This window comes from Sinohyriopsis cumingii, chromosome 11, assembly GCF_028554795.1.
Source record: "Sinohyriopsis cumingii isolate HCF-2022 chromosome 11, ASM2855479v2, whole genome shotgun sequence".
Taxonomy (NCBI): Eukaryota; Metazoa; Mollusca; class Bivalvia; order Unionida; family Unionidae; genus Sinohyriopsis; species Sinohyriopsis cumingii.
Window position 1 is genome coordinate 4319652 of NC_142971.1, and position 20588 is coordinate 4340239.

Here is a 20588-nt window from a genome sequence, read left to right on the forward strand (position 1 = left end):
AAATGGAGTTAAATACTCGTTTACAACTTAGAAATATAACAATCTCAGTTAGTTTCTGAAATGTATGGAAAAAAGAAAAAATATAATGTCGATGCTGTGTAATGACTATTATTATAATAAAGATGCTGCCATTGGATGGAAAAATTAATTAACATAATCTACTGTACTAATATTCAACCTATAAATCGATTAACATTTCATGTATGGTTCAGATTTTATTAAAGATACCTCCTTTAATCTGATCTTAATTTTCATGTGAACTTAAATACATGCAGATAAATCTCCCCCTCAAAACTGTGGGATGCATATTTTTTAATCAGAAGGCAAGATTTGCTTTCTGCAGCTATCACCCTCTGTAAAGTTTTTAAACTTAAACATATTAACAACCGACCTCTTCCTGCTTTAACTCCTCCACCGCCACTTCCATATTCAGAGGGATGGTACAGGTCTCCATATGGCAAATTACGCTTCAACTTGCATGTTACAAAACCCCCACAAGCTCCCCTACCTCCAAAACCTCCATGGGAGCCACCACTTGACCCCAAACGATGCCACAGTCCTGGAGCTTGTGACAAATGAAAGATGCAAAAATTAAGAAAAATAATTAAAGTTAAAGAGCAAAGTATAATGTCAAAATAAAGTCATCATAAAAGAGTACCATAACAAAAATTGATGGGGATGTGATTTCAGATACAAAGCAAGACAACAACTCTTCTAGGAGATTACATTTACTTGCAAGTATAACACTTTTAAGAAAGGATCTTAAAATTGGCATTGTATGGTACAACAAAAACCTATATGAATCCATTATGACAGGTAGTGGATTACTCTAAATATATTAAACTGAAAATAGAATGCAAACAAGAAGAAAAGTCGTACTGTCGCTAGTAATGTATAGCTAAAAGGTAGACACGCAAATTTACCAATTTTAGAATTGTTCTTGCACATGTATGCATACATTTGCTTGCACCGATCTATCTATCTATCTCTCTATCATCAATCAATCAATCAATCAATCAATCAATCTATAAAATTAATCTGTAAATTAATCTATATATCAACAGGTACATGTATGCATTGCAAAAGAAAGAAGATTCTACCTGGACCTTGTTGTGAGATATACCCTCCATCACTAACGTCAATCTCGCCGCCATCATCGACTGTCAAGTCAGTGGCTGTGATCTTCATGTTACTACCTCGTACAATGCCACCCCCTTCTACAATAAGGGTGTTCATAACGATGTTATACTGGTCGCTGTGGGCGTTAGGGCTTGACGCATTTATAGAGGACCTTGCTTTGATGACAGTTGTTCCATTAATGTAGTAGTTCAGTCGGTTTCGGTTATTAGTTGAACCCGTCAAGAACATGCGCATCTCACCACCAGCGATAAGAGTCAGATTCACAATGTGATCAAGAGTTCCTTCAACATGCACAAACACTTTCTCCAGATTCGTTTCTGGCGCTAAACCCAGATATCCACCTTCATATATGTAAGAACTGAATGGAGTATCAACAAACTGTCTTTTTAAATCTATCCTTTGAAATTGTCCGATATGGATAAATCCAGTACGATCTCCAATCATGTGCTTGAAATGGAGGTTGCTACCAGCTTCAAATGGCTTCGGCAAGACAGCAAAATGTGCATTTCCATATATTTGAAATTCATCGAACCTGTAGTCATGGACACCACTTGTAAGCCAATGACGAGCAGCATCAGGCATGAGCCATGCTTTAAAGCTATCATCACTAATATTCTTGTAGTTTTTTATCGGTCTCACATGCTTGCTTTTCCTCATCAAATTGTTGATATACAGAGTAGTATGGTCTTCCCTCTGATGATAAAGAAAAACAGTGCCAGGTCCGCCCGGTTCAGCATTGCCTTCAGCATACCCTCCATGAGCCTGGTATGTGCCACGGTAGGTCTGGTTTACACTGAAGTAAATTGCGATTCTACCTGCTGCCCCTCCACCTCCAGTGCCCCCTGCATACTGGCTGCCTCCATTAGCTGTTATGTCTCCCATCCCTTTAAACCAGTGAGTATATATCCAGATGCTTCCTCCAGAACCTCCACCTCCTGATGTACCTGTTGCATCTCCTCCATCAGCTCTTATTTCTCCATCTATTTCAAGCACATTGGAGACATTCAGCCACAGTATGCCTCCTCCTCGGCCTCCTACACCTCGGCCTCCTCCTCCAGCACTACCATAAGCATAGGGCTGGTACAGATGTCCATATGGTTGACCAGTCAGGGATGTGCCAGCTCCCAGGCCACTGGTTCCTCCATGTCCAGCACCTGAAGATCCTTGAGAACTGGTCACCCCAAGGCCAATATTAATGCTTCCTGTCTGAGGATCTTCAGCTCTATATCCTCGTGCATCCACATGTAAACTTCCACCGTCATCGATTATTATGTCAACAGCCAAGACAGTGATGTTGGTTCCCAAGAAAGTACCGCCACCCTCAATAAAGATGCTTTTGTGTACTTCAAAAATTATACCGGGTTGTAAGACAGGGTCTGTGACTGCACTAATTGTGGAGTTGTCTTGAATCCTGACATATTGAAACTCATAACTACTCGAAGGAAGATGTTCAGTTCTACCACCGTCTTCTAAAGACAGCAATCCGTTATGGTGAAGAGTTATGTTTTCAACATGTGCCAAAGTTCCATGCAGCCAGATGCTAACACCGTGGACAATTGTAATGGGGCTAAGGCCAAGAAAACCTCCATGATACACTCTGACACTGAATGGTAGATCTATCTCATCACGCTCCAAATCAAAAACCTGAGCATTTCCCAAATGTACAGTCCCCGTACGGTCTCCAATCATATATAGGAAGAAGAGGTCAACAGCTGTGTCAACTTCATCAGGAAGAATTGCCAAATGTGCCCTGCCATATATTTGCAACTCATCAAAACTGAAAATAAAGCGACCATTGGCAAAGAAGTGCAGCCCCGATTCTGGCAATATCCAGGTTCTGCAACTGTCAAAGGATAAATTTTGGTAATTATTGATGATGTTAAACTTATTTCTTGGTGCCGATCCACCATTATCGATAATCAGTGTGGTATGATTCTGAGTCCTGCTGTATATAAATACTGTACCACCTCCACCACTCTCAGAGACTGAGGAATCTCCTGCTTTGCCACCATAAGCCTGGTATCGAAAGCTGGACATGGTTTCATTATAGTTGTAGTATAAAGCAATTCTACCACCAGCACCTCCACTCCCAAAGGAAGTTCCATTAGACCCATCTCCTCCATGAGCAGTGATTTTACCAAATCCTTTGATAAGATTACAGTACATCCAGATGCTACCACCACTTCCACCACCAGAACCAGAATTTTTCTCAGCATTTCCTCCATCAGCACTGATAACCCCGTCGATGTCAATCACTCCTGTGACATTAAACCAAATGACTCCCCCACCTGTTCCTCCAGGTTTTCCACCTATACCTGCACCTCCTGCAGATCCTATCCTGTCAGGTTCATAGATATCACCATATGCAAAGCCAGCTCTAGCATTGTATCTAGACTGTTTGCCCCCACTTCCACCATGACCAGCTCCACATCCCATGCCATGCATTTCATCTGGTACACCAGGATTCACGCGGCCATGTAATGACAAATGTCCATGTGTTTCATGTCTGTGATAAAAATTGTATCCAAGCCCATCTGCAGATATTTTGCCTCCGCCATCCACAGTTATATTCTCCATTAGCATTGTCAGGTGGGTACCATGCATGATGCCACCTCCCTCTACAGTAAGGGATTTCATAATAAAGGTGATTCCAGGCTCCATTATAGGATCTGTTGTGGCATTCACGACTGCATCATCCTGAATCCGCATATATTCAAATTTATAATTACTCAAATCCTCATCTGGGGTTCGTCCTCCATGTTTAAGCCACAAGTATCCGCCATGGTGAAGAGTTAAATTTTTTATGTTTGCTAGAATTCCACTTACATGGATCTCAACATCATGGACGAACGTTATTGGCGCAAGACCTAAATATGCTCCATTGTACACATAGCAATTGAAAGGCAGGTCAATTTCTTCCCTCAGAAGATTCATATATTGATTCTTGCCGATGTGAATAGACCCTGTTCTATCACCTATCATGTATCTGAAATAGATCGTTACATTGGCATTTGAAGAAATTGGTGCAATGCCAGAACTGGTCTCAACATTAACCACATTTACATCTTTGAGAGGGAGAACAGCTAAATGACCGTGGCCATAAATTTGTAGTTCTTCGAATTCATACACAAAGGCTGAGGAGGCAAAGCGATGATGTCCAGATAGTGGCAATATCCAGGCACGCCCACCATCTTTACTTACATCGTCCCAATTTACATATTTATTTCTTGCTGCTGGAGCATTATTATTATCAATGATTAGAGATCTGTGATTCTGAATCATGTGATACAAGAACACTGTGCCAGGACCACCTCCCTCACAAGTATTACAATTCATTCCAGGCCAACCACCATTAGCTAAATAACGAAATTCGCTGAATGTGGTGTTCTCCTTAAAGTACATAGCAATTCTACCACCACCACCTCCACCACCATATAATTTGTTTCCAATGGAGTCTATGAAGTAAGAGCCATTTCCACCTCTAGCTAGAATCTTGCCATATCCTGAAATTGTGTTACAGTGTAACCAAATACTGCCTCCACTACCTCCTCCACCAGCATTTCCAGCTGATGTTATGCCATTATATCCACTAGCCGTGATAAGTCCATCTATATAAATGGTGTTTGTGACATTAAGCCAGATCCTTCCACCTCCTGCGCCGCCAGAGGGACCACCACCTGAACTCCCAAACAGAGTAGGTTCATAGATATCTCCATTTGGAATTCCTCCTTTCTCAAGATCTACATGCAAACAATGTAAATGATAAGTATGACTAAATAAATATCATAATGTAAATTCTGAATGTTACAAATCAAATACTAAGAAATCTTGTTTAAAAACAGTGGTAAGGCGATGATATGCAGTGTATTTGCAATTAAAGACAAATGTCATTGGTCTTTCCTACGCAGAGCATCATGTATCACTCAAATTTTATTATGCAGTGATATTTGAAGGACTTATAATCACAAACAACTGGAAATAGTATTCTGCTTTTCATTCTGATGTATCCTTTTCTGCCATTAAAGTCATGGAAAATGTTAAAAGCATAGAAGTTTTTCTAAAAGTTAAAACTGTGCATTAACAGCTTAAGACAAATACCATTATTTGAATCTTTTGACTGAAGCCATGACAGAAAAATACAATATACCTGCACACGTGGAAAGTACAATATAAACTTGCACCAGATTTACCTTTCCCTCGCCCTCCACTCCCTCCATGGCCAGCACCAGATGATGCCGCAGAACCAGTGAACCCGATTCCAGGATTTATTTGTCCATGAAGTCCTACTCGGAATGATCCATTAGTATGAGTGGGAGTCCCATCAGCTAGTTCATAACCAAGTCCATCGGCGCTTATAACTCCACCCGCATCAACTGTGATATTAGTTGAGTAGAAATAGAGATGAGTTCCACGGACAAGGCCACCTCCATCGATGGTTAGACCAATGGTTGTGAAGGAGATGCCAGGTTCAGAGACTGGGTCACTGATCATATGAAGATAACCTTTGTTTTTGACATGCACAAAGTCAAAGGCATAGAAACTGGCAGATTCAGAAAGTGTGTGCCCTTGCCTGTTTAGCCATAACTTGCCGCTGTGGTGGATTGTCAAATTCTTTACATTTGCAAGTGTTCCGTTCAGGAAAATATCGACCCCATGTATGTTGGTGTCGGGAGCCATGCCGAGGTAACCTCCATCATACACATGGACGCTGAATGGAAGATCAATCCTGTCCCGAAGGAGATCCATAACCTGATTCCTACCAACATGGATAGCTCCTGTCCTGTCACCAATCATGTTATCAAAGAGCAATGTTGCTTGGCTGTACACTGGATTGGTTAGAACAGCTAGATGTGCACGTCCGTAGATTTGAAGCTCGTTGAAATGGTAACTGTCATTACCTGAGTAAAGAATTTTACAAATTTTAGAATTAGGAAATTAAAATGATATTCGAGCTATTGAATGTGTCTGTGTGTGTGTGTGATTTGGATTTTTAACATAGCTTTAAAAAAAATTCAGTCATATCACTACAATTTCTGCAGTGTGGCAGTTTATAGTAATGTCTAGCACTGGGACATCATGCCGCAGACATGTAGCATGATGTCCCACCCAGTCACATTATCCTGACACCAGACCGACCAGTCCTAACACTAACCTCTTAATGCTGAGCACCAAGTGAGGTAGCTGTTAGTACCATTTTGACCTCCCGCATCTGGGGCAGATGCTCTAACCACTAGGCCATTGGAGCAGTCAGCTATTGAATGAACAGTGTTTGAAGAGAATTAGATATATATGCCAAATATATGCAATTAGATATATACGCCAAATGTATGCAATTAGATATATACGCCAAATGTATGCACTTAGATATATACGCCAAATGTATGCAATTAGATATATACGCCAAATGTATGCAATAATTGAGTAATTGACAGAACTTCACCTTTAAAAGCAGATATATCAAATCAAGTAATCAATCATAATAACTCAATTGCTGACTGACTGGCTTAAGAAAGTCTTATAAACAAAGGTGTCATGATTTTGAAACTGAGATTTTAATACATACCTGCTAACACGTGGCTACCATGTTGAGAAAGAAACCATGCATGCCCCTCGTCCTGTGATAAATCACTATAATCCCTAATGATTCCCGAATTTCCATCTGGCCCACGATTGTTGTTGTTGATAAGAAGTGTAGAATGATTAAACCCTGTGATGAAAAAAAATACTTCCTTGATCCATCACACACTGAATGTCAGCGTAGAAAAAACAATCTTCCCAAACATGCATATGGAAGACAGGTTTAAAACCTTTCGTCATGCTTGGAAATATTGCCATGGAAGACCACCAATAATGGTCAACATATGTATTCCTGTAAACGCGAAATATGGTTATCATGGACGTTATGACAAAAAAATCAGGTAAAGCAGTATGATTTATCCTGAATTACTGTTAGGGAAAAAATCCATGATCTCGACATTTAAACAAATATGCACTCATAGTTTTGCCAAATATTTTCTTGGCATGCACCATTTATAGTTCTGCATGAAGTCTGCCTTTGTGTTTCTTAGATACCCATGAAAATAAAATTTCAGATTTATCAAATATAACAGTGACAGAACATGATAAAATAAAGGGAGATTGATTACACTGGACAACAAATTTTTACAAAAGTCATGTTACTGAAATAAAATTAGTCAATTTTTATCAATTTTTATGTGCTGAACACGAATATGACAGTCAAATTGCAAAATTGGCTCTAGTTTTTTTGTAATCTGCAAGAAATTAATGTTTACATAACGAAATGCATTCCAATAGTAAAAGGTCAACTGTAATAGCCTACCTATAAAAAATCAAGTCATTGACTACATCTTAGATTTCTTCGCCTGTCTCTTGTACAGCTGTTCGGGAGCATCTCTGAGGAGTGTCCAGCAGTAGTCAGCCAGCATTGTAGTGGACCATTTTCCCTGGTATCTTTGTTCCATTGTTGCGATATCTTGATGAAAACGTTCGCCGTGTTCATCACTAACAATACCACAGTTGCTAGGAAAGAAATCCAAATGGGAATGAAGGAAGTGAATCTTTAGAGACATATTGCAGCCAAGTTTCTTATACTTCATCAACATGTCTTCTACTAGTTCCTTATAGTTTTCTGCCCTAACATTTCCGAGGAAGTTTGTAGAAACTAGGCGAAAAGCATTCCATGCTTGTTTCGCGTCACCTTCCAGCAAGTTGTTGAACCGGTCATCTTTGAAAAGCTCTCGAATCTGAGGACCCACAAAAACTCCCTCTTTAATCTTTGCTTCGCTGAGTCGAGGGAATTTTTCATGCAGGTATCGGAATGCTGGCAAAGTCCGGTCAATGGCTTTCACGAAGTTCTTCATCAAACCTAGTTTGATGTGAAAGGGTGGTAGCAAGATTTTCTGAGCCTCAACCAGAGCTGGGTGTTGGATATTCTTCTCTCCAATGGCTACATTCTGCCTGTGAGTCCATTCCTTCCTCATGTAGTGCATTTCCCTTGCTCGGCTATCCCACTCGCATAAGAAACACATGTATTTTGTATATCCTTGCTGCAGTCCCATTAAAAGGGCAACTACCTTCAAATCACCACAGAGGTGCCAGCTGTACTTGTTATACTCAATGGAATTCAGTAGCTGCCTTAAGTTATCGTATGTCTCTTTCATGTGGACAGCATACGCTACTGGAATAGATGGAAGAATGTTTCCATTGTGCAAAAGCACAGCCTTGAGACTCAGTTTCGAAGAGTCCACAAATAGTCTCCATTCTTGTGGGTCATGAGTGATTTTTAAAGCATTCATGAGGCCCTCAATATCGGAACAGAATATCAGATTACTTTCCTTTCTGAAGAAAGGCTCCAATTGCTGGTGGCGCTTTCGATATGCAGTAATTGTGACATCTTCTTCTAGAAGATTCCATTGTTGGAGTCTTGATCCTAGCAATTCTGCCTTGTTCTTTGATAAGTCCAAATCACGAATCAGGTCATTTAGTTCTTCCTGTGTTATTCTGTGTGGGGTTGATGATGCACCACAGTGAAAATCTGGATCACTGCATGCTGATGGACCAGGAGAAGAACAGGTCGACTCACCTTTGTCTTCGTCAGATGAATCAAGAGAATATTCTGCTGGAGGTTCTGGAATAGGAAGTCCCTCACCATGTGGAACTGGTCTCAATGCAGACGGAATGTTTGGGTAGACTATTCTCGACTTCTTTCGCTTCGTTATTCCGCCGGAAAGAGGAGGAACCAAGCAGAAGTAACAGTCATTTAGGTGGTTGCTTGGCTCTCTCCACACCATTGGGACTGCAAACGGCATTGATGACCTTTTGCAATTCAACCACTGTGAAAGCTGTGTTGTACATGTAGCACAGCATATATGCGGAGCCCAAGGCTTGTCTTGGTCACCAACCTTGCATCCGAAGTAAAGATGATATGCCTTCTTCACTTGAGAATTGATACTTTTCTTCTGGTTGGCAAATGTCACTTCCCCACAAATATAGCAAAAATTGTCCGCGGTATTAACACACTTTCGAGGCATTACTGTTCTTTATTGTACGTAAATGGATAAAATAATAAGTTTTATGTAACAGTAGCTTGAACTGTCTCGCACAACGTCTAAAATATTTTAAATGCTGAACCTATCTGATTGGGCTTTATATAGTACACTGCTTACATCAGCTTCAGCAGCCGCCTGGCATTAGTATAATAGGCCTACACATGTATAGTACACTGCTGACGTCAACTTACTTCAGCAGCCGCATGGCATTAGTATTGCATTGCATCAGAAAATGATGCAATCAACTGTGGATGATGTGAGCATGATGGTATTATGCAATGTTACATCATTATTCCGGATGTTGCTGCAGTCCTACTGGAGAAATTTACACAGTGAAACATAGAAAATGAGGTATATGAATATCTTCAAAACGAGAGCCAATACAAATTTTTCACGGTTATATTCGTGTTCGGCACACCAAAATACTACAGATTAGGGCCTTTTCAAGTCAGTAATGATTTCACTGTTGACCAGTGTTAGTAGAAAAGGGAACACTTACCAGTGTGATAGAAGAATGTTGTCCCAGGACTTCCATTTCCAGCACCCCGGCCGCCAGCGAGACCTCCATACATATCCCAGTATCCAGAAAATGTTTTGTTGTCAGCAAAGTACAAGGCCATCCTACCTCCAGATCCAGCACCACCAACACTGAGTTCTGATGTGGATCCATCTCCACCAATTGTTTGAAATCTTCCATAACCCTAGCAGAGAAGCGGCAAAAGATGGTTGATACGACTAGCGAAAACACTAAAAAACAAACACTCTAGCTTACATTCTTTTAATTTCATAGTAATGGTGCACAAATATCTATTCAAGCAGTTAAATACAGGAAAAAAATTCTCAGGACCGGTCGAATGTAACAATGCCATTAAACCAAGGTGAATTAATAAGTGACATATGGGTTATCAATTCACAGCAACTATCTGAAGCAAGACAAACAAACCCAGCCATATATATATATATATATATATATATATATATATATATATATATATATATATATATATATATATATATATACATATATATATATATATATATATATATATATATATATATATATACATATATATATATATATATATATATATATATATATATATATATATATATATATATATATATATATATACATATACATACATATATATATATATACACACACAATATTCTCTTTTCTATTACAGAAGTTCATATTTATTTTTGCAGAGTTTATTCTTTAACACGCTTTTGACCATAAGGTTTATTACCCTAATAAGGTTGACTTTAATGTTAATAGATCCGCCGCTACCTCCACCTCCACCAGCCTGTCCATTTTCTCCATTGCAGATGATATGACCATCATTCTGTAATGTTTGTGTCACCATCAGCCTAATGACCCCTCCGCCCCTACCACCACTGTTGCCTCCACCGTGGCATCCTTTATCTAAAGGGTAAAAGAGCTGACCCATGGCCATTCCTGTCCTTGACTGACCACTACCTCGACCACCATAACCTCCATGACCAGCGCCTAAGAAATGAGACAATTATTTATGTATTGATAGTGACCAGCTTAATATTGATCTGTTTAGGAAACTGAACACATATTTAATTTCATTATAGCAACTTAAAATCTCTCCACATTCACCACACGTTTATGCTACTCCTATGTCAAACAGCATGATGCCATGATTTGTCTCTTTACGAACCTCCTTAGGTGGTTGTCTCTTTACGAACCTCCTTAGGTGGTGATTAGACCCTTGAATTGAAACAAATTACTGATAATAAATTTTATACAGGATTTTTAAACAGTTTGACCAATTTACGTACCAGAAGCACCACTTCCTGAATACCCATCCCCGGTAATACAAGGTATGGAGTGAAAATCACCCACAATCCTACCAAGGTCATCGACAATCAGGGTTGCAGCCTTTATGCTGACGTCAACTGCATGGACGTGGCCTCCACCACGCACTCTTATGGTATCAGCCTGAAGATACATTAGGATAATATTATCTATAGTTGTCTTCTGCAATGTTTGTATTATGTATAATAAGTTCATTCCATTCTCGAAAAACAATGAATTTAATAGGCAATGAAATATACTTAAAGAAATATGAGTGAGACCCTTTCAAAAATATTTCCAAAGTTAGATTGTACAGAGCAAAATATCCAAAAACTCTACAACTAGCCAGATAACAATTTTATGTCATTCCTTGCTAATTATTAACAAATGTAAGTGATGTTTACCTGCAAGTCTAATTGTTTATACCATTTTTGTTGTGAAATGTATGTACCTGAATATCGATTTTGTTATTTGTTTGAGTTGCTTCCTTGGTAACAGTTATCTCTCCTCCTGCTTCCACCATTAGTTCTCCAAATCTGTAAGCTCCAGGTGTTCCGGACTCTCCATGAAGATATGAAGTTCCCTCCCTTCCGAGGAATACTTTGCATCCACTACTTATAACTAAGTCCTTCAGCACTACTGTTCCCCTGCAGAAGAGGAAAAATTCCCAATATCGTGAAAATTAACATTGCGGATTTATTCTAGCATATTCTTATTAATTGGTGGGGGTTCATGGTCAATTTAAAGCCCATTTCAATGTATCCAAGAGTATGTGTTCTGCTGATTGGTTCAAGTCATGGAACAGACAAGGAGTGCTTTAGTAATCGCTTCCTGCATCAATGAATATTTTAAGACCTTGTCATCTTTTATTTGTAAGTATGGCAATAATTTATGATAAGTCAAAGGAAATAATAATGAATTGTTCTTGAACACTAAATGTACTTATTAGGAGGCTTCATTATGAATCCCATATTATGAATCATTCTAATGAGCCACAATATTTATATTAATATGGATATATCATTTACTGTTGTAAATTAGCTGTGTTGCTCCAGTTTACCCACCATATATGCATTTCCATCTTATAGCACTCGAATCTCATCGGAAGAACCAGAGTGCCACCATGGTATACGTATATGTTTGTCATGAACTCTATGCCTTCTGGATGTTGAAGTCTAAGCATCTGACCAGGACCAATATGAATCACACCAGTCAAGTCACCGATGACCTCATAAGGGCGAAACTCGTAGGGTCTGCATTGTGAAGAATATAGAAAAAGAAATGAGATTGGTTTATATTTAAACCATCCAATTCAAACCAAGTGAGATACAACTGTTAACATCATCAAGTGCATGTCAACCAACGCTTTAGGCCTGGGACATCCGCGACACAATATTGTACATCTTTACAGCACAGTATAACTTAGAATTAGGTCAAAACATATTGGTTCACTATATGACTATTTGATAAAAACAAGAACCAACTTGTAACTTGTCACAATTCTGAATCTTGTATTGTTATATTTCTCATTGTAAATTGCCCCCAGTGATTATATCATATAGCAGTCCATAATATTTTGTAGATTTTGTGTTAAATGTTTGTCTTATATATGTAACTTGTCTTTTCTCCTTATGAAGGGCTTGTTTACCCCAAAACGCTGGGAAACCTATTTGAATTTGCACCAGTTATCAATTTTTGTGTGGGTGGAGTCAAAATGGCAGACACGACAGTCTTGTTTAGTCAGCTCGATGAACTACTTGAGTTACTATCACAGAACTTTAAAATATATTAATATTATTGGTGTAATAGGTATACCCAGTCGCCTCTTTTTCTGCACAGTTACGACCAATATTTATCAACCACGTAAGACTGACCAATTTCACATTGTACTGCCAAGTGCCATAATGTACTCACCAGCACACCATTGCCATCATCTTTCATTCTTCTATAAATCACAACAAAGTGGATTTCACACGAACTCTAACACTCAAATTCATACTTTTTGTATGTTCCCTATTGTTTTACACAGGGGTTATGGTCAGTGATCCATGCCGGATCCTGTCCACCAAACTTTCGATACATGAAAACATCCTGAAGAACCATTTTGCTAGTTGCTAAGAGACAAACCATCAACATGTAAAGTACTTTTATTGTTAATTCTACTAGTATCTGGTGATACTGAGCTCCTAAGTAAGTGTAAAACCTGTCTGGCCCTGTGCTATCCAAGAGTATGCTCTTAACATGTCTCAAGAAGCAATCGCCTGTGATAGATCTAATGTATGGCATCACCAATCATGGTCATCTATGTGTTCAGAGAATTACATAGTGCTAGAATGATCCAGTGTTGTCTGGAAATGTTGCATGTCTGATAACCTTAAATGTGATAGCCTCGCCTTTTGTTGTTGTGAATTCCCGATGTCTCCTTTTTGCCGCTTACTTATATCGATTATACTATTGAGTCAGTTTATTCAGCTGTATTTAGCCCACACCAGTAGCCCTAAAGACTGAAACATTTCTACATCATCAGAAAAGAAAAAACTAAATGTCGTATGCAGGTCAATAACATTGTTGCGAGTATATGCTCTTAAAACAAGTAAAAGAAAAGAGTGAAAGACGATAAGATTTGTGTGTAATTTGAATTTTTAACATAGCTTTAAGTTTTTCAGTGATATCACCATGATGTCTGCAGTGTGGCAGTTTATAGTGATATCTAGCACTGGGGCATCATGCTGCAGACATGTAGCATGATGTCCCACCGAGTCACATTATCCTGACACCAGGCCAACCAGTCCTAACACTAACGTCTTAATGCTGAGCGCTAAGCAAGGCAGCTGTTAGTACCATTTTTCTAATTCTTTTGTATAACTTGGCTGGGGATTGAACTCACGACCTCCTGCATCCGAGGGGGATGCTCTAACCACTAGATTACCTGAGCAGTCAAAACAAGGTTTGTAAAATTTAATAAATAATTTGCTTTCCTAAAACACAAAGTGAAAATGAGAAAAAAAAGAACTCACGGTATTGAAGAAAATAAAACTCAGTGGAACTGGTCACAACATAATACAACTTAAAAGTGCTAGCTGTTAAATCACGAATGACCAAATCCTCATAATTATAAGATTACATAGTTCTCTACTCGACCTCAGATCACAATTAGCATTTTCAAAAAAAAACTGTTAACAAATGGCAAATAACCTTCTAGAATGATCCTGATGTTTACAAAATCAAAACCATAACCTGGATTACACTCAGGAAATTCCAAAACTCAGACCCAAATAAACATATTTACTTTTTCTATTAATAATGGTCTTGATATTAAGCCCATGCACAGAGAGAATAATTTAGCTATGTTTTAGTTGTTTATATAAAATAAAATAAAAAAATTCAGTCAGGTCAAGCAGAAATGAACTCAACTTTGGACAAGGTCAAATCCAACATACAATGTTACATTGCACTAGGATGTAATGAAATAAAAATATTTTTTAAAACAAACAAACAATTAAATTAATTATATGTAACAACATCAACAACCAATAAATGTTATACAAAACCTTACACAGACCTGTCAAGTAAACAAAACTTGCATATCCTGGACATGATATGCAGAAGTGTTAGAGAAAACAACTTTGAATTTAAATCAGCTGTTCATTACAGGAAACCTGACATCATAAACAGAAATAAATATGGCTCACGGGCATTAAACCAGGTAAACCTCTATCAGGAAATGTCATAAAAAGCTGCAATTTGTCCTACAAGCCATAATGTCTTCCAAAACGACAGGAGCACTAGAAGAGGAGGATTATTCATAGCTGTACAGATAATATAACATCTAGAATGTATTGATTTGATGACAGACTGCGAAATGAAAAATGTCAAAATGTCACTTAAATCCAAACATATACTATATGTTGGCGCTTTCTTCTAACATCGATGAATCAATTAGGCTCCAAAATGCTTCTAAACCAAAGGATTTAAAAATCTGAAGAGACTTCAAATGCCGGACATAAACTGGGACTCTCACCATCCCAACGTCCAAGATCGGAACATGTAACACCTAGTCTATACTACGAGTGAATAAACCTTGTACGATTTCATGAGGAAGCTACACATAATAATAAACTTTTCGACCTTTTATTCATTACTAATCCATCGCTGATCAAATTATCTGTTAAGGCTCCTGGGATATCAGATGATCAGATGGCTATTGTGGACTCGGACAGCATACCTGCCTACATCAACCAGACACCAAGAAAAATATTTAAGTTCCCTAGAGCTGGTTGGAAATAGATGCTCGTTGACTGCAATAACATTTTCCATGAAATCCATAAACAGTGTACATGAGATAACACCACTATTGATAATGAAGACCCATGGTCAACATTCAAAAACAGAATCTTTAAATCCATGGAAAAATGTACCTTCTAAAATGATTCATACCATCGGCCAACAAAAAACTCCGTAGATCACTAAAGAAAAAGGCACAACTCTACAAAAACAGAAAGAAGCAAAACAGTTGTACCAAGTATGGGCAAATCTATAAAAATACAAAAGACAATTCAGAAGGGCAGAGTGAGACAAAGTACAGGCAAATCTATAAAAACAATTCAGAAGGGCAGAATGAGACCATGTCAACAAAGTTATTAGTGAAGTGCTAATAGAAAAGAACCCAAACCATTCTGGAAATAGGTCAAAGCAAAGAAACAGGACAACATCGGTACATAACCTCTCAAGCAGAAAGGCAAACTTATTACAGATTCTAAAACCAAGACAAACACCTTAGCCATGCAATTCCAATTGGTCATTACCAGAAATATCTCTTTACCAAAAGTTAAAATATAGAGAAACCTCCAATAAAAACCTCCGACACTTAAGCATTGAAGCCAAAGGAGTCCTCAAACAACTACTTAACATAAAGGCCATGGGACCTGACAAACATAGTCCTGAAAATGTATGCAGATGAACTTTCTAATGGTCTCGCTGGACACTGGTACACTTCCAAACGAACGGACAAATGTCTACAACTCTCTGTCTTCAAGAAAGGTGATAGACACTTAGCAGGAAACTACAGACCTGTTTGTGATGTGCAAAATTCTTGAACACATGATTTTGTAAACACATGATGAGACACATCGACACACACAGAATCCTTACTAAACTAAATCAATTCTTTCGATCAGGCTTTCTACTGAATAACTGGCTCATTTATACACGACCCTTACCGAGTCAAAGATATACAGTCCATCGAAATTATTCAGTGTCAAGCAGCAACCACAAGAATAAACAAGGCAAAATTTAATGGGTATGTGATCAGATTTTTTATTAGATTTGTACTCATACATAATCTCACATCAACATAAAAACCAAGTGATATAACTCTCAGTATATCTTCAGTTCCATCCTATTGAACTGCGGAATATATTTAAAAGAAGGAGATATGTAATAACTATAAAAATGCATTCATCTTTTGTTCCAAAGCAGGAAAATAATTTGTTAGCTACGGCGTACGAATAAGTATTGGCCTGACAATATCGATGTTTTCCCTTCAACTGGTTCTCTCAGCTAACTTGGAGCAGAATCAAACTGTAGTTTAATATATATGCAAAATGAAAAAGTATGAAAGCAAGAAAGTTAAAGCAAGACAATGTCTTTAAAACTCCCAAATGGAACAAATATTTTTTACTTTATCATCCAATTATCAAAACGATGATATTCAATATTTTCGTCAATGAAGACCATTCTCTTTGGTACAGCTGATTCTGAGATTCTGAGTGGCATTGTTTTATTTAAACTGGTAATCCATGAAAATAATGTGTTCTTGTTTCAAATCATAACAGGACCATTTGTATGCATGGAATATATATTCGGCTTATATGCTAACATCAATCCACTGAAATCTGTTTGACTCAAGTACTCGAAAAGTTCTACTCATGTTTTGGGGCAGCCAAGAGCAGACTGAGTTCTCACAAGTTCTCTTACGATATTATCGGTAGTGATTCAAAGTCATCTATGATTCTTGTTTATTATAAGAAAATTTTTGAAAAATGATAAATTACCAGACCTACCGTGTAAGATTAGGCATTAGACCAAGCTGTGCTCCTCTTACAACTTTGAGGATGTTGAATGCTCCTGTAGAATTATCATGTATCCAGGTCATGCCACCACGAGCCATTCTAGCTGATAAGGAATATTCATTTGTCGTTGGAGCTGGATGGTATTGCCCGAAATTGTCTACTATAAGTGTACGATTGACCATGTCCGGAAGTGTGTCCTGATTTTGTGTTGAAAGACACATAATGTACATTTAAAATTATATTATATAACATATTGTATAAGATTTTCATCATTTATTATCAATGAAATAAAACAAATTAATATATAGATAGTAAATAGCAACCAGAGACCGACACAGAATTGCTCCACTCATTGGATTCTTTTTCCAAGACCACATCCCGAAAACAGTTGCGCCGTCACATCAAGAATACTTGGCATAAGTCACTAAAATCTGTTTATTTGGACGCGAAGTAAATAGTTTCAGCTTTAATCACAAAAAGGTATGATAATATGGAAAATATTGTTATAACATTCTTAAAATAATATCAAAAAGGTCTGAACTGTAGAATTTCTCGATGTACCTTTCTTAAGAAATACTTATTTCAATAAGTAAAACATCGTGGAATCATGAAAGATATATTAAATAACTGCATTGAAATTGATATTAACGCAAAATAAAATAATATCATTAAAAAAATGTCATTACATAGCAATAGAATACCTCCATGTAAATAGTTCCTGCTCCAGCGGGGCCATAGTTACTTGTGCCTCCCTTTGCATTCAGGACACCTCTCCACCAGTGCTGCTTTCTGTAATAAATGACGATTCTACCACCACCTCCTGCACCCGAATTTCCACCACCATTTCCACCATATGCCTTTAATGTGCAAAGGAAATGTTTTAGGACATTGTCTTTCACAACAGAAACATCTTGAATAAACTTCACAACCTCACAACTGCAACTCTTACGACAAGATAAACCAACTCTTACAAACTGCCACCCCTTAACCCCACTTGGTGTTCACACGTATACTGAATGATATCATTTGTGGAAAAGGGTGGGAAGGAGTGACAGTAATATGATTATTACAGTATTCACAGAGAAACATCTACTGAAAAATATCCTTCTCCATGAAATACATAACATGATTACATTCTCAATCGCTGAAAATGTGCCACTTCCATCATACGCCTCCAATGAGGAGGGCCTTTTATCTGCCGAATTGATCTCCATGACTCAAACGCTGAGCTACTTTTCACGCGAAGTGCATCTGACAATTACACGTCAAGACAGAGCTAGTGCATTCACTGATGACTAACTGTGATAATGGGTTGGCAAATACACTGAGCCTGCCTAGACTGAGTCAGACTTGTAAAGATATATTATAATGGGCGCAACAGTGATGCGGGGGGGGGGGGAGATTTCATTCCTACTTGCTTGAAGAGGCAATTTCCCACTACTGAGTTATCCAACACAATTAAAACCATCTTTCCTTGCATCTGATCTTGCCAAACTTGGAAAAGTAGAACACGGCTTTTATTTCCATGAGATTGATACAAAGCGTGTCCACTCTCCGCTGATTGGGTTGAAGAAAGTCTGCAAGTGTACACATAGTGATTGTTTTGGGTCCATGTATGTTCCCACCTCTAACAACGTTTGCCACTGGACCAGGAAGTGGCAAATCTGAAAGAAGATCACACTCTACTATTCTAATGAACCCGAGACCAGGAGCCATTGTCCCAGGAGAGCCAAGCAGGTGCATATACAGACACATAAGACAGATCAGATATACTGCCGTAATGTGGGACCACTCAGGTGGCCTAGGTGATTAAAGTGTCCGCTTTGGATGCAGGGGGTTGCAGATTCGAACCCTGGCTGTCATACCAACAACTTTTTATAAAATGTTACTAGCAGCTGCCTTGCTTGGCACTGAGCATTAAGAGGATAGTGTTAGTACTGGTCAGCCTGGTGTCAGGATAATGTGACTGGGTGAGACATCATGCTACATGTCTGCAGCATGATGCCCCAGTCCTAGACATGAATAGAAACTGCCACACTGCAGACATCATAGTGATATGACTGAAAAATTGTTAAAGCTACATTAAAAATCCATCACATGCACATGCACTGCCGTACTGTGTTGGCCAATGAGTTGAATAAGACTCTCCAGCCGAAATCAAAGCTTGGTAGAAATAAACAAGGGAACATGGATGGATAATCTCTCTAACATGAAGTCAAACATGGTTGATATGAGTTAGAAGCTCCATGTTAAGATGAACCAAGTACTGAGAGGGTATGAGGTATGACTTGTCCTTATTTATTTCCCACTCTATGCTGAGAGGGTATGAGGTATGACTTGTCCTTATTTATTTCCCACTCTATGCTGAGAGGTATGAGGTATGACTTGTCCTTATTTATTTCCCACTCTACACTGAGAATGTATGAGGTATGACTTGTCCTTATTTATTTCCCACTCTATACTGAGAGGGTATGAGGTATGACTTGTCCTTATTTATTTCCCACTCTATATTGAGAGTGCATGAGGTATGACTTGTCCTTATTTATTTCCCACTCTATACTGAGAGGGTATGAGGTATGACTTGTCCTTATTTATTTCCCACTCTATACTGAGAGGGTATGAGGTATGACTTGTCCTTATTTATTTCCCACTCTATATTGAGAGGGTATGAGGTATGACTTGTCCTTGTTTATTTCCCACTCTATGCTGCGAAGGAAACCAAACTTATCAATTGTTTCTGCAGAATTTAGCTACCAGCTTTCCCGAGCAAACAAAAAATGGCCAGAGATGCTAGAGCCAGTAGCGAGGAAGTCACAACGAAATTTCTTATCAAGTAATATGCTATTTAAATTAACTGTCTTTCAAATTTAAAATAATGAAGGGTTACTTATATTAACAGCTGATTGGTCCTTATTGCAGCTTGGTACTTCCAAATGCATAAGATATGTCGCCTGTAGTTGGCATAATGAAAAGGCAGCTATGGCATGCCAAGTGTCTCGTATTTTATGAGATAAGCATCAGGTCATTTCATTATTTTTCTGCAGCTGTGGCAGGACACGGAATTATGAGTGTTTGTCTTCCTCATTGGCATCCATATAAATTTTGTAAGCCATATTTGCTGCAGACACGACTATGGCACTCAGATGGAGCCATTATGGGAAAAGTTTCATCCATTGCAGCATTAACAATAAAATCTGTTTGTTACAAATTCTTAGTGTAGCGGTAAATGAAAAGTAGAGCTTATCCCCTTTTTTGCTGGAGGGGTTATCGTCATTTTGTACTTCATCCACATTGGATTCCAACATACTACATGGTAGCAAGTAGCGTTGAAACTACTTACAGGGTATGCCATTAATGCTGTAGATGTCAGATTCAGGACAAAATGAAGCCCAAAAATCTCTAATGGAGGTGAGACTGAGAACCGTCACAGTATAACCAATTGGACGGCTGGCACAGTGAGTGTGGCCAATAAGGTGTGTACTG

At 38.4% G+C, this 20588-nt stretch overlaps 1 protein-coding gene across 1 annotated transcript in view; it reads right to left on the reverse strand.

The window, feature by feature from the left end:
- The window catches only part of LOC149787541 (uncharacterized), a 591304-nt gene that overhangs the window by 541532 nt on the left and 29184 nt on the right, over positions 1-20588 (reverse strand). Inside the window, exons 13-23 of the mRNA XM_089975575.1 lie at positions 17807-17962; positions 17097-17302; positions 12099-12287; positions 11486-11681; positions 11019-11178; positions 10460-10719; positions 9709-9910; positions 6704-6847; positions 5331-6038; positions 1101-4880; positions 392-565 (exon numbers count right to left, since the gene is read on the reverse strand). Coding sequence (XP_089831701.1) covers positions 392-565; positions 1101-4880; positions 5331-6038; positions 6704-6847; positions 9709-9910; positions 10460-10719; positions 11019-11178; positions 11486-11681; positions 12099-12287; positions 17097-17302; positions 17807-17962 — 6175 coding nt within the window. The remainder of the gene's footprint in view (positions 1-391; positions 566-1100; positions 4881-5330; positions 6039-6703; positions 6848-9708; positions 9911-10459; positions 10720-11018; positions 11179-11485; positions 11682-12098; positions 12288-17096; positions 17303-17806; positions 17963-20588) is intronic.